This window comes from Nomascus leucogenys, chromosome 14 (assembly GCF_006542625.1).
Source record: "Nomascus leucogenys isolate Asia chromosome 14, Asia_NLE_v1, whole genome shotgun sequence".
In the NCBI taxonomy this organism is placed as follows: domain Eukaryota; kingdom Metazoa; phylum Chordata; class Mammalia; order Primates; family Hylobatidae; genus Nomascus; species Nomascus leucogenys.
In genome coordinates, this window is record NC_044394.1 from 34,605,221 (window position 1) to 34,619,995 (window position 14,775).

Here is a 14,775-nt window from a genome sequence, read left to right on the forward strand (position 1 = left end):
AGATATCTTAGTATGACTATAATGTGGAAAAAAGGTACTTGTCTAAGGTCATTTACAGATTTCTATTCATTAACGACTTGACTATTAAGCAGATGGCTTATGATTACCGATTAATTTCATTCATGGGTTCAAATAAACATGCATGCCTACTATCTAAATTTCTCTTAATTTTGAAAGAATTGCGTATAAATCACATATATGTATTTTAATCTACTGGCAGAATGACAGATTTGTTCATTTAACAGAAGTGTATTGAGCACTTGTCAAACTAGACACAGAAAGCCAAAGGTAACTTAAGATGTGATCCTTACCTTCAAAAAGTTCACAATATAGTATGTATGTGTGGAGAGGGGAGGGAGGGTTGATATACAAACCCAAAGGTAAAGTAAGAGCTGTTCAATATTATAGGTATGATAATAAACATCCTGTAGCATTTAGTGAATGCATAAAGAAGGGAGTGGTCAGTTCATCCTGGTGGTGTCACACAGGAAAGTTACGTTTTCACACTGAGTCTTGAAAGTTGAAAGTGTGTTTGTATTGCAAAGTAAGAAGAGGGGAAGGAAGAGCATTTCAGAGAGAACAGAGTAAACTAAGACCTAGCGATGTGAAATAATGGAGGATTCAAGACTCTAACAGAAACATGGCTCCCACATAAACATAAGAAGGATTGCAGAAGGGGGGGGCAGAAGCCAGATCATGAAAATATGTCTATACATTGCTAAGAAGTTTAGTGTACACAGTACCTTTGGAATATTTTAATCAGGGGAAAGACGAAGTTATGTTTTAGAAAGAATACTTTAGTAACAATGTGAAAGATTAATTGAAGGAAAGATGAGTACAGCATTAGAGACAAAAACCTGTTGCAGTTGTCCAAGGGAGGAAAGTAGGGCAGTAGCAATAAGCTTGGAGAGGAAAAAGTGGATACCAGAGAGATTCAGGGATAATCCACTGGACTTGGTGATAGACTAAATGTTAAGAGGAAAGGGGAGGAGTCTAGAATGATTTCCAGGTAAGTTTAAAATCCTAAGGGAGTCAATGTTTTATTTTAATCTTAAAAAATTGTTTACTTTTATGTGGTATTTTTGTACTGATTTATTTGAAGTATTAGTTAATAGCTTGCTAAATATCCTTGGTTGAGATCATTTGATTTTCAAAATGTTTTGATCCTTTCAATACTTATTTCCAATAAGTATACTTTATTTTCTAACTCTGGTCCTTTTGATTTTGTTCTAAATTCACTTTCTGCTTACTTTTATGATTTACTAACTCTTTAACTTACTATACCTGCATGATGAATGTATTTCAGAAATTTGAATGAAAAGTAGTATTCTTTCCATGTATTAAAGTTAGTTCACTTAAAACCTATATAAACATTTTAGGTTAAAACTTTAACGTTAATCATTTATAATAATAATATACTTGTTTTAGGTGCATCTCTTAGATATTGTAGTTATTTTAAACTTAATAATCACTTTCTGCTAATGCATACTGTTTGTTTAGGCCCATCAGATGGTTAACTGACTATGTAGACGTCTTGATTTAAAAAGAAATGGCAAAACAGACAAAATGCTGCTAAAGAAATTTGCAAAGGTCTCAGACAGGGGAAGAATAGAAAAGAAAAAGAATAGCAGTATTCATCTCTACTTTACTGCTCCCCGCACCTTCCATTTTCAAATTCCAAGTATTTAGTTGAATACTTGCTGAACTTTTTTCAGTATTTTTATTGGACTTGTTAAAAAAAAAAAAAAAACTTAGGTTTGCTGCACTTAATGAGTTTTCTTTCTTTTCTTTCTTCCTTCTTTTTTTTTTTTTTTACTTTTTAATATGTAAAAGCACATATCAGAGCTAATTTTTCCCACGTGAAATGGGCCTTTCCAGTGCTTATTTATATTTACAGGACGGTTTAATACAGCAGTGTGGTGAGACAATGAAGGAAACAGTTAATGTGAAAACTGTATGTGGCTATTACACATCAGCAGGGACCTATGGATTAGATTCTGTAAAGAAAAAGTGAGTTGTCTTTCTTGTTTTTCTTCCTATCCCACTTTTAGGAATTTGGTTGCTTTAGTTTCTTAAGAGAATGTATAGCTATAAGAAAGAAAGAATTAAGGAAAAATAGGATAGGGGGATGGAATTTTGTTAAATAAAAAGCCCCTTTTAACTTTTGGACTAATTAGTAAATTCCTCAAAAGTGTTGTCTTTGTAAGTGACCATAGGTGGGTTATATACATGCTTATAAAAACCATGGTCACTCTTGGTCGGGTGTGGTGGCTAACACCTGTAATCCCAGTGGTTTGGGAGGCCAAGGCAAAAAGATCACTTGGGTCCAAGAGATCAAGACCAGCCTGAGCAACATAGGGAGACCCCATCTCTACAAAAAATTTTAAAAATTAGCCAGGCATGGTGGCATGCACCTGTGGTCCCAGCTGTTCTGGAGGCTGAGGTCATAGGATTCTTTGAGCCCGGGAGGTTCAAGACTGCAATGAGCCGTGATCATGCCACTGCACTTGATAGTGTATTTTCTATTAAAATTGTTTAAGAAGTAGGCCTGATAGACTGACAGTCCGTCTGACTCTTGAGAGTTGCAGTACCTGTTTTGAGATTTTAAAGAAGGTTATACTAGTATGCAGACCCCTTAATAAACTATTTAACACAAACTCAAAATGAAGTTTTAAAACTAGAAATACTCTCGTTAATATAAAGGAAATATTCTCTTAATAATATCCACTGACAAAAATAATACTAAATTTCCTATTGTTAAGCTAAAAGTTTTGAGCATGTTCTGGCAAGATTAATGTTCTGATTTTATTTTAACTATAAGTCCTACTTAATAAATTGTAAATACTTGGCATATAATATAATAATTATATATTTTAATTTCAGGTGCCTTGAATGGCTTCTAAACAATTTGATGACTCACCAGAATGTTGAACTTTTTAAAGAACTCAGGTATTTGAATTTCAAGTAACTTTATAATTAGTCATCCTAAAATATTGTTTATCATTTGTTAAAGTACGTAACATTTTTGTAGAACACAAAACTATATTATGAAAAAGCAAACAATTTAATGAAAGGGCTTGACTACATCCATAAACTGAAGAAATGCTGTGCAAACTTATTTCTTTGTTGTGAATAATATAATGGATATTATGTCTACTGTTTTAACCAATTTTAATAGAAAAATGCATTACTGTTATAAGACTATAGAAAAGTTTCAGGTTTTGCTAGGCTGTTAGAGAATTTAAAAGTTATATCTTAAAAATCATCTTTATTATTGAGAAATAAGTTTGAAGAAACTGCTTTGGCCTTTTTTTTTTTTTTTTTCACCTTCAAAATTTTTCATGTTGGTCGGTTTTCTCACTAGAATGAATTCTCTGATGTGGAGTAACAAATGTGTGTCTCCTATAAATGTACATTTTTCCATCTCTGATTATTTCACACCTTGAATCCAAATCTGTAGTCCCAGCTACTCTGGAGGCTGAGGCAGGCGGATTGCTTAAGCCATGGAGGTCAAGGTTGCAGTGAGCTGTGATTGCGACACTGCACTCCAGCCTCAGTGAGAGTGAGACAAGTTACCATAGTTCTTCACCGTCAACTCCTGGTACAAGGTCTTCTGAACCAGGGCAAGATATTCTCACTCCTGGTGAGAGAAGTCTATGGCCATGTCCCTGAATGTTACGAATTCACAGGCCATGGTTTTAGACAAGCAAAAGCCAATCAGTCCTCAAGTTTCTCTACCAGAAAAGCAGATTTGGGAAAACCTAGACCTATAATCCCAGCACTTTGGGAGGCCAAGGTGGGAGGATTGCTTGAATCTAGGAGTTCAAGATCATCCTGGGCAACATGGTGACATCCCCTCCCTTTAAGAAAATATCAATCTTCCTTTAAAAAAAACCTGTTAGTGCCACACAGGGTCCCATGCAGGCTTCAGGCTGGGGCTGCAGAGGCTCCCGCAGTCAACTGCGCCGCCTTCGTCCTCAAGCGGGACCTGGTCAGACACAGCACAGTGCAGAGCCAGAGGTCCTGGAGATGGAGCCAGAGGTCCAAGATTTCTCCATCACCTGTGGACTATGTAGTCCAAGCTGGAATAATAGGACCACAGTCACCCGTGAGAAATGGATTCCAGGGTTCTAAAAACCTACAAGAAATATGGTGGTGACAATGAGGACTGCCCACCCTGCCCACCACCCAAGCTGCGGAGCAGCCTTTCTTTTTTAAAGAGATGGGGCCCTTGCTATGTTGCCCAGGCTAGACTCAAACTCCTGAGCTCAAGCAGTCCTCCTGCCTCAGCCTCCAAGTAGCAGGGATTATAGGCACATACCACTGCACCCAGCTTAGTTTGGCTTTTTGGATTAAGTACGCATATTATCCATTCCCGCAGCAAGTACTTCCTGACTGTTCTTTATGTGTAAAGATACTCTATTAGGGGCTGTGAAGGATGCAGAGATGATTTTATCATGGTCTCTTGCTGTCAAGGAGCTTATTTGTAGTAATGGGACTAAGGTATTTGTGATGGGTCTGAGAAAATTTGGCTAGCAGTGAACTTTCGAAGGCTGGTTGGCATTACAGTCATTTTCTGGCTTGCATTTCCCTGACAGCAGCGCTTCTGAGACAAGAATACAAATGTGTCCGGGAGTATGTGACATTCTGATGGAAATGTACAAAACCAAATTCAAACATTACATAGCTTCCCAGGATGTGAATTTTACTGATTTTTTTTTTTTTTTTGGTGGGGAGGAGGTGGGGGAGAGGTAAATATTTTTATGTTTAAATACATTATGGAATAGAAGGAATTCAAATTTCCTTGAACTCTCAAGATACAGTTTATAGAAATGTTACTTTTTATGGTTAGACCACCTCCTAGATTATTGGGTTTTTTCCTTTCTTTTGCCTTTACGAGATAATTTGGTAGAGAAGTGAGAGAGACATTCATCACCTGGTGATGTCAAGGCATAAATAAATCACCATAGAATGTTGATTTGAAAATCATTAGAAACACTTTAATACAGTCAACCCTCCTTATCCGTGGGTTCTCCATTTGTGGATTCTACCAACTGCCGATTGAAAAGATTTGGGGGAAAAACTATAAAAAATAATAACAAACCCAATATAGTATGACAACTATTGCATAACATTTACATTGTGTTAGGTACTATAAGAACACCTAGAGATGATTTAAAGTATATGACAGGATGTGCATAGGTTACGTGCAAATACTATGCCATTTTATATAAGGGACCTGAGCATAGAGGATTTTGGTATTTGTAGGAGGTTCTGAAACCAATCCCCCACAGATACAGGGGGATGACTCTAATTTCTCATTGAGCTTTTTGAAAAAGGAGCAGGAGCCTCTTAAAAACCCACGTGCTCTCTTGGCTTTTTATGGCTCAAAGGAAACAAAGAACAAAGGAAAAGCAAAACAAATAACTGGTGATGTCATTTTCACTCTAAATGACTAGCACATGTTTCTTGATCTTATTCTCTTGAATAGTACTAAAACCATAGTTTATGACTAAGCAATTCTCTTAAGCCTAGAGGTTAAAGATTACTTTGATGATATAGCTGTTTTAGTGTCTTTTTTTTTGTTTTTTGGAGACAGTGTCTTGCTCTGTTGCCCAGGCTGGAGTACAGTGGTACAGTCTCGGCTCACTGCAGCCTCCACCTCTTGGCCTCAAGCAATCCTTCCTACCCCTTCAGCCTCCTGAGTAGCTGGGACTACAGGTGCACACCAACATGATTGGCTAATTTTTTTTTTTTTTTTTGGTAGCACGAGGTCTCACCATGTTGTCCAGGCTGGTCTCAAACATCTGGCCTCAAATGATTCTCCTGCCTCCCAAAGTGCTGGGATTACAGATGTGAGCCACTATGCCTGGCCTTTTTTTAAAGAACAAAACAAAACATAGAAGTGGAGTGGTGGAGGGCAAAAGAGGAAGGCTGTTATTTTATCAGAGCATACTTAAAGTTATCTTACTGGAACCTTGCTTTAACGTGATTAATCAGCAGATCAGAGCTCTTTGTTTCCCTGTCAGTGTGAAAAGGACCTTTCATAGCACACTATCTGAATTAAAAGTATCCTTGTATCCAGATAGATTGTTTTCTAAGATTCTTTGTCTTGGGCAGAAGGACTGCTGTCATTTTTAATTCCACATATTTTTTTTTTACAAGAAAGATTTAAAGCTTTTATGTCTACCAGGATCCTTTAGCCTGTGCCTAAAGATAAGCTCACTCCCTCTATTTATCTTTTTCAGTATAAATGTCATGAAACAGCTCATTGGTTCATCTAACTTATTTGTGATGCAAGTGGAGATGGATATATACACCGCTCTAAAAAAGGTACTGACATAATATGATGTCATATTATACAAGGATGTCACCTCAGCACTGCGTATAATGGTGAAAAACTGGAAACAGTATCCAGTAATAAAGGGATGGTTATAAATGTAGGAAAAGGAAATAGGCCAAAACCTTAAGAAGTCTTTATATTTAGGGATTTGGAATCATTAGTGATTTTAACTTTATTTTTTGTACTTTTCTGTTTTAGGAATATTTAGTTTTTTCCCAGACTTTTCTTTAACAAAAAATATGTTATTGTTATTTGTTTATTTATATAATCAGAAATGTTTTATATTGTTTTTAGGAACATTTTCAAAGTTGAGCTTCAGTTAATGATGGCATTTTTACACACACTTTTTCTAAGAAATGTTGAAATTTTTCTTTTAAAGGCCTGTTTGCGTGTCTGACATATGTTTTACTTCATGCTTTTGAAAAGTTTCAACATTTTAAAAATCTAATTTTATTTTCACAACTCTTTGAAGACACAGATCAGCCATTATTCTTTCATGTAAATAGTGAGACTCAGAGCAGGCTTGAGGCAGAGACTGGGTCTTGGGAGTCCCAGTCCATTGCCCTCTTCCTACTGCATAATCCTGCCTTTACTCTTTTGTCCCCAAAACAATGTTGTGAGTATTTAACACAGTTGTGAAACTTCAGACTGAGACTTTCTAGCTTATCTCATAGGGACTCTTTGTTTGTTTGTTTGTTTCTATGGTAGAGATGAAATTTTGTTACTGTTTTTCTTCAAGGAACTTTACTATCTGGGCTGTCCAATCTTTTAAAAAATTGGTGCAGAGGTCAGGCACAGTGGCTCACACCTGTAATCCCAGCAATTTGGGAGGCCCAGGCTGGCAGATCGCTTGAGGCCTGGAGTTCAAGATCAGCTTGGGTAACATGGCAAAAACCCCCCTCTACAAAAAATACAAAAGATTAGCTGGGTGTGGTGGTTCGTGCCTGTAGTCCCAGCTACTCAGCAGGCTGAGGTGGGAGGATCACCTGAGCCTAGGAGGTGGAGCCTGCAGTGAGTTGTCACAGTGGCATTCATTTCTGTTATTAAAACTGCTTTTGGCCAGTAATGGTGAGTACTAATACTTACAGGGTGTTTACGTGCCATGCACCATTCTAAGTATTTATATATATTAAATATTTTAATGTCCTATGAGGTAAACATATTATCATGCTCATTTTACAAATGAAGAAATTAAGGCCCAGAGATACTAGGTAATATGCCTGGCTCTTAAGTACCAGGTCCAGGATTTAAAACTTTTTGCTCTTACCTACTCTGCATATTATCTCAGCAGCAATAAGACAAAGAAGCTCCTTTTTCCCATGTTAATTTCTTGCTTTTATAATCTCATATAGTATTTAGTGAAATTGAGTTGTTAGTGAGTAGAATAAATTAGTATAAAATTTCTAATGTAATATACATATATGTTAAACCTTTACCTTTTTAATACAGTAATCTCCAGTGTGTTACCATAAATACTTCTGAAGGATTGGATTGGCTTACTCCTTAGCACACACATCCAATTTTTATCACTGGACTATGATTTTTTTTTTCTTTTTCCTGGAGACAAGGTCTTGCTGTGTCACCTAGACTAGAACATAGTGGTGCGATCATGGCTCACTGCACCTCGACCTCTAGGATTCAGAAGGTTCTCCCACCTCAGCCTCTTGTGGAGCTGGGACTCCAGATGCATGCCACTATGTCCAGCTAATCTTTTTTTTTTTTTTTTTTTTTTTTTTTTTTTTTTTTGTAGAGATGGGGTTTGACCATGTTTCCCAGGCTGGTCTAAACCTCTCAAGTTATCTGCCCGCCTTGGCCTCCCAAGTGCTGGGATTATAGGTGTGAGCCACAGCACCCAGCCATTGGACTATGATAATGACATGATAAATTGAGTGCTTATAGTTGTACTTTCTTTCTTGCAATTGCTGGTAAAGTAGAAGTTAAATTTTTTAGCTATTATATTTTAAGGTGAAAGCAATTTGAAAATGTAAAATCATAAAATGATGAAATTTCTTAATTGTTTTCTTATTTAATTTTTTTAACCTAGTGGATGTTCCTTCAACTTGTGCCTTCTTGGAATGGATCTTTAAAACAGCTTTTGACAGAAACAGATGTCTGGTTTTCTAAACAGAGGAAAGGTAGGCCTGAAGTTTTTGAGAACTTTTCTTTTAAAAGGAAATTTATTAAAATCAGGCCCCATGAGAACAGAAAATAAATAAATTAATTAAATGAAATCAGGCCCTGACTTGTTTACAGACTTAATTTTAGAGCTTGGAGAAGACCTTAGCAATTATCTACTTCAGCCCCTCATTTACAGTGAGAAAATTAAGGCTAGATAAGAAAAATACCTTAACTATCATTATCTGAATTGTTACCCCTTGAACTGTCATCATACTCTTGATCGCCAAACACTATTGTTTTTCCCATTTTATCACTAACAGATCTTGTTGATTGCATTTGTCTTGACCACACTGAGTTTTCTCTAACAAGCTATACCTGTCAGGCAATCATTCTTAACATAGGGGCCATAGATAGGCCTCCATGTGTCACCGACCCCCAAAAGTGGATACAGAATTTGATATGTATGTGTGCTGCTGCATACATTTGTGGGAGGAGAGCCTCCATACCTTCCATCAGATTCTCAGTGGAGATTGATCTAAAATTGGTTAAGATCAACTGCCATAAGGTCTTATCTGTGCAAAGGAGGGCATGCAATGTAAAAAAAATACGTGGTGTATGTTAAAATGTATGTATGTTATTTTTTACTTTGCTAAAACATATCTAGAGAAAGTATTTTTTACAGCTGTCAGGTGCAAAGAACTGGATAAATCATAATCCTTAGTTCGTGATTTTCTTAGTTTATGGCCACCTTTTTGGTTTATTTTTAATACGTTGAACCTTTGTGACCTAATCTTTGAGTACTAGAACATCAGTAACTTCAGTCTAACTCATGTGCCTCTTTTCTATTGTGTCCCTCTGACTTTTCCTAACCACCCATCTTGAACTTCGTGTTTATTCTTTTGCTTTAAAAATATATATTATTGTACCATGTATGTATGTCTTAACATATATTACATAGTGGTGTGCTAATAAGCTGACTCTGAAAAAATAATCCTTGATTAGTGCCATTTCTTAATTCCCATGGTACAAATTTTCCCGTCATGGCTGATTGATTGCAAGCTACCAACATGACATCACTGAATGAGAAAGGAGATGCACACAGCTCCTATGAGCCAGCAGCAACACGCCACTGTATAATATATCATTTTGTTTTAGTTGTTATGGAACTATGTCACATTGTGGCCTTAATTTTAATTTCCTTTATAACTAAAGAGATTGAATGACTCTTAATATGGTTATTAGCCATATGTGTCCTCTTCTGTGAGATACCTGTTCAGGTACGTTTCCTATTTTAATGTCAGATTTGTCTTTTCTTATTGATTTGTAGGCATTCTTTATATATTCCTGATAACTAATCCTTTGTCATAAATATGTTCTGCACTTCCAGTTTGTAGGTTATCTTTTTAATTTATTAAAGGTGTCTTTTTGGTTGGGTGCCGTGGCCGTGGCTCACGCCTGTAATCCCAGCACTTTGGGAGGTCAAGGCAGGAGGCACACTTGAGCCCAGGAGTTCAAGGACAGCCTAGGCAACATATCAAGACCCTATCCCTACAAAAAATTTAAAGAATTAGCAGGGCAGCCTGGCACGGAGGCTCATGCCTGTACTCCCAGCACTTTGGGAGGCTGAGGTGGGCAGATCACAAGGTCAGGAGTTGGAGACCAGCCTGGCCAACATGATGAAACCCCATCTCTACTAAAAATTCAAAAATTAGCTGGGTGCGGTGGCAGGTGCCTGTAATCCCAGCTGCTACAGAGGCTGAGGGAGGAGAATCGCTTGAAACCAGAAGGCGGAGGTTGCAGGGGGCCGAGATTGCGCTACTGCACTCCAGCCTGGGCAACGAGCGAAACTCTGTCTCAAAAAAAAAAGAATTAGCAGGGCGTGGTGGCCCGCACTTGTCTGTATTCCCAGCTACTGGGGAGGCTGATGTCAGGGGAGGATCACCTGAGCCTGGGGGTATCGGGGCTGCAGTGAGCCATGGCCACACACCACTGCACTCCAGCCTGGACAACAGAGTGAGACCCTGTCTCAAAAAAAAAAGGAAAAAAAAGTCTTTTGATGAATAGATACTCTTAATTTTAAAATTTCATGCTCTTTATATCTTAGTTAAATGCATTTTATAGAATTATTTTATGTAGTCAGATTTCCTACCTCAGAGCCAGATAAATTATTTTTCTATAAAGCTCCTGAAGTAAAAATGTGTAAAGAACCATATCAGCGAAATATAACTTGATTTCCTTGAAGAACAAAAATATTAAACTTGTATCTTAAATTATACTTTTGTGTTACATTATGGCAATTAAAGAAGGACTAGGGAAATTATAGAGGAGAAAAGTAGGGGGAAGCATTTAAATAAACAGAACAGAGAGAAAAGCTGAAAGAGACAAGGATAGTGAAGAAGTTAAAAAGACAAAGGGACTCAGTAAGAAACAGTAGATATTAGGCAAATGTTGATAGAACCTTATGATCATTTGTGCTCCAGATAGATCCACCACAGCAATCAATCAAAAGAGAAATTGCCCTGTAGCCTAAGTGGCAGAAACTAGAGAAGCAAGCTGTGGTCCACTTCTGGTTTCCCACTTGAGGCTCTCCCTCCCAGCCCCTGAGGTGTGAAAGTATACAGTTCAAGATAACTTTTCAAGGAGACATTGATTGCACAAACCAAAATGTATGTCTAATGCTCTTGTTTTTCTGTGAAGATTTTGTAGAGTCATTTTCAGTAGTTTTAAAATTATAAATAAGATGCATACTTAGGAAATAGGATAGAAAAATCACTTGTGATCCCTCACTTGTTATATTTTGGTATATATCTTTACTCTTTTTTTTTTTTTTTTTTTTTTTTTTTTGAGATGGAGGCTTGCTCTGTCACCCAGGCTGGAAGTGCAGTGGTGCGATCTTGGCTCACTGCAATCTCCACCTCCCACATTCAAGCAATTCTCCTGTCTCGGCCTCCCAAGTAGCTGGGACTACAGGTGCATGCCACCACACCCAGCTAATATTTTGTATTTTTAGTAGAGACAGAGTTCACCATGTTGGCCAGGCTGGTCTTGAGCTTCTGGCCTCAAGTAATCTGCCTGCCTCAGCCTCCCAATGTGCTAGGATTACAGGCATGAGCCACCACACCTGCCATATATTTTTGTATATTTCTTTTAAGTTTTCTTAATTATTTGACTTTTCAGATCTATATGGATCAGGACTACAAGAAACAATAGAAATTTAGAAAGTTTTCTACACAATTATACTTAAGGATTGCTATTGAATTTGGCTGATGGAATAAGTATGGCTACATGTTGTCCAGCAAGAAACTTTAAAACATTTTTTTTGGTTCTGTAAATTCTTACAGAAGTAAATGAGCCAGTCTCTTCTACAGCCTTGACAAAAAGGCTTCATGAGATATAATCACCAGATCTCTATGAGACAATCCAGAATTAGATTTTTATATCTTGTTCATGTGACAGAACACCTGTAAAAACAAAATGGTATTCTCAGCACACCCCATGAAATTAGCACATTTTATTCAACATATGAACTAGAACCAATGTTGTTATTTTTAAAAGCAAGATATATAAATCCACTGTCACACACCTGTTGTATAAATAAGCAAAGTTAACTATTAATTTTTTAATGAATTTACTGCTTTCTTGTTTGCTTTGCTGACTCTAGGCAGGTGCCAAGGGAATACAAAAAATCTATGAGATAATGTGGAAATATTTTCATTAACTTGGCTGTCTTTTTACAATTTTCAGAAAAAAAATATTTTAGTGGGGAACACCTTCTGGTCTACAGAAAACCTGTGTTCCGTGTGAAGCATGGTTTGAGACATAATAGTCTATAATGGCAACTGTCATGTTTTTCTCCTTATCCTTAATAGCAACAGAACTGGGTATACATACTCTGCTGGGTATATGTTGTTTAATAGAAAACATAAACTACGGCTCATGCACAAATACCTGTTTGATAGCAGTAACTCTAAACCTTTCCTTCTGACTCATGAAAGCACACTGGAATGTAACCGAGGGTAATTTTTAGGAATAACCTTAAATTCTCCCTAAAAGAAAAAAAATTATATACTTCATAAACTTGAATTATTCTATTTTCTTTTCTTTTTTTGAGACAGGGTTTCACTCTGTCACCCAGGCTGGAGTGCAGTGGCACGATCGCGGCTCACTGCATCCTCTGCCTCCCGGGTTTAAGCAATTCTCTGCCTCAGCCTCCCAGGTAGCTGGGATTATGGGTGCCCACTACCACGCCGGCTAATTTTTTTTTTTTTTTTTTTTTTTTTTGAGACGGAGTCTTGCTCTGTCGCCCAGGCTGGAGTGCAGTGGCGCAGTCTTGGCTCACTGCAAGCTCCGCCTCCCAGGTTCACGCCATTCTCCTGCCTCAGCCTCCCGAGTAGCTGGGACTACAGGCGCCCGCCACTACGCCCAGCTAATTTTTTTTTTTTGTATTTTTAGTAGAGATGGGGTTTCACCGTGGTCTCGATCTCCTGACCTCGTGATCTGCCCGCCTCGGCCTCCCAAAGTGCTGGGATTACAAGCATGAGCCACCACGCCCGGCCGGCTAATTTTTTTTGTATTTTTAGTAGAGACGGGGTTTCACCATCTTGGCCAGGCTGATCTTGAACTCCTGACCTCATGATCCACCCTCCTCGGCCTCCCAAAGTGCTGGGATTACAGGCATGAGCCACCACACCTGGCCGAATTATTCTATTTTCAGTATTATTATTATTATTTATTTTAGAGACAAGGTCTTGCTCTGTCACACAGACTGGAGTGCAGTGGCGCAATCATAGCTCACTGCAAGCTGAAACTCCTGGGCTCAAGCAATCCTTCCACCTCAGCCTTCTTGAGTAGCTGAGTCTGCAGACACATGCCACCACACCTTGCTAATTTTTTTATTTTTATTTTTTGTAGAGATGGGAGTCTCACAGTGTTGGCCAGGCTGGTCTTAGACATCCTGGACTTAAGTGATCCTTCCACCTTAGCCTCCCAAAGTGCCAGGATTACAGGTGTGAGCCACCGTGCCCAGCCTTGAATTATCTTAGTAATAACTGAATACTACCCAACTGTTGCATATCTATGGCTACAATGTCTGTCTTTATTTTATTTTATTTTAATAGGGATAGCATCTCACCATGTTGTCCAGGCTGGTCTCGAACTCCTGGGCATAAACAATCTGCCAGCCTCAGCCTCCCAGAATGCTGGGATCACAGGCGTGAGCCACCACGCCTAGCCATACAATGTCTTTCTTATTTTGTATTTCAATAGAGAATTAATATATTAACTAGCGTTCATTACATGTAGCTGAAATGTAAGTTAAAAGAAATTAAGAGATATTCTTTGTCCTGTGTACCTTATCCTTGAGTGAGGCTTCTGGGCTCCAGAGTTTCACTGGCCTGTTCAGTTCTTGGGAGGGGGATTCTGGTAAGAGTGTGTAACCCTAAGTACCTTTCTTAGGCCTTCCTTTCCCAACTTGCTGCACTATACATGCCAAATGCCCAGAAACAGCTGAATTCCCAGCCCAGGGGTTTCATTAGGACCAAAGTTAATTTCCTGGGATTTTTAAATAAATCTTCTTATTTTTTTTTTATCTGTAAACCTAAGGTTTATAAAATTCTTGAGAACTTTGAAACTAGCTTATTTTGTATTCTAATAGACATGAGTGTACGTGTGTATCCCCCGTCCATAAAAACATTTAAGAATAATAGGTTTGAAAAGAATGGCTGTTTAACTTACGTGGTTTTTTATAGATTTTGAAGGTATGGCCTTCCTTGAAACTGAACAAGGAAAACCATTTGTGTCAGTATTCAGACATTTAAGGTTACAATATATTATCAGTGATCTGGCTTCTGCAAGAATTATTGAACAAGATGCTATTGTACCTTCAGGTAAGAGAACATAATTTGTAATTTTAAGTAATATATTTCTGATTATAACAGTAATATAGATCATAGAAAAGAACAAGGAAGGAAGTAGAAATTATTATTAATCCCAGAAAGGTATACATCTTTATGCCAAAGTGGAATCATCCTATAGAGGTAATTTTCTGTGCTTACATATCATGAGTATTTTCCCATATCATATTTCATTAAATACTCTCTAGAATATTTAAATGATTATCCAGTATTCTGTAATATGGATGTTCTTTAATTTAATAAACCAGTACATGATTTTGGATCAGACTTTTAAAAATGACTTTTGAAGTATTTAAAGATCATAACTGATTTTTCTATTAGTGCTCCTTAAATTTGTTTATTTTGGTTTTTTCTTATTCTAAAGTCTTAAACTTCATGTTGAAGCAAATGTGTCTTTGCTAA

The 14,775-nt window shown here is 37.5% G+C and overlaps 1 protein-coding gene across 4 annotated transcripts in view; it reads left to right on the forward strand.

Annotated features, from left to right (window-relative positions):
• Positions 1-14,775, forward strand: part of GMCL1 (germ cell-less 1, spermatogenesis associated) — a 54,409-nt gene that overhangs the window by 12,005 nt on the left and 27,629 nt on the right. For 3 of the 4 annotated variants that reach the window (XR_004033384.1, XM_003262508.3, XM_030828053.1), the window contains exons 5-9: positions 1,898-2,010; positions 2,884-2,949; positions 6,249-6,333; positions 8,388-8,478; positions 14,209-14,346. Coding sequence is in view for 3 of the 4 variants with exons in the window: in XM_003262508.3 (XP_003262556.1) it covers positions 1,898-2,010; positions 2,884-2,949; positions 6,249-6,333; positions 8,388-8,478; positions 14,209-14,346 (493 nt within the window). In the remaining variant the exon portion in view is untranslated. The remainder of the gene's footprint in view (positions 1-1,897; positions 2,011-2,883; positions 2,950-6,248; positions 6,334-8,387; positions 8,479-14,208; positions 14,347-14,775) is intronic. The other variant, XM_030828052.1, reaches the window with a different exon arrangement.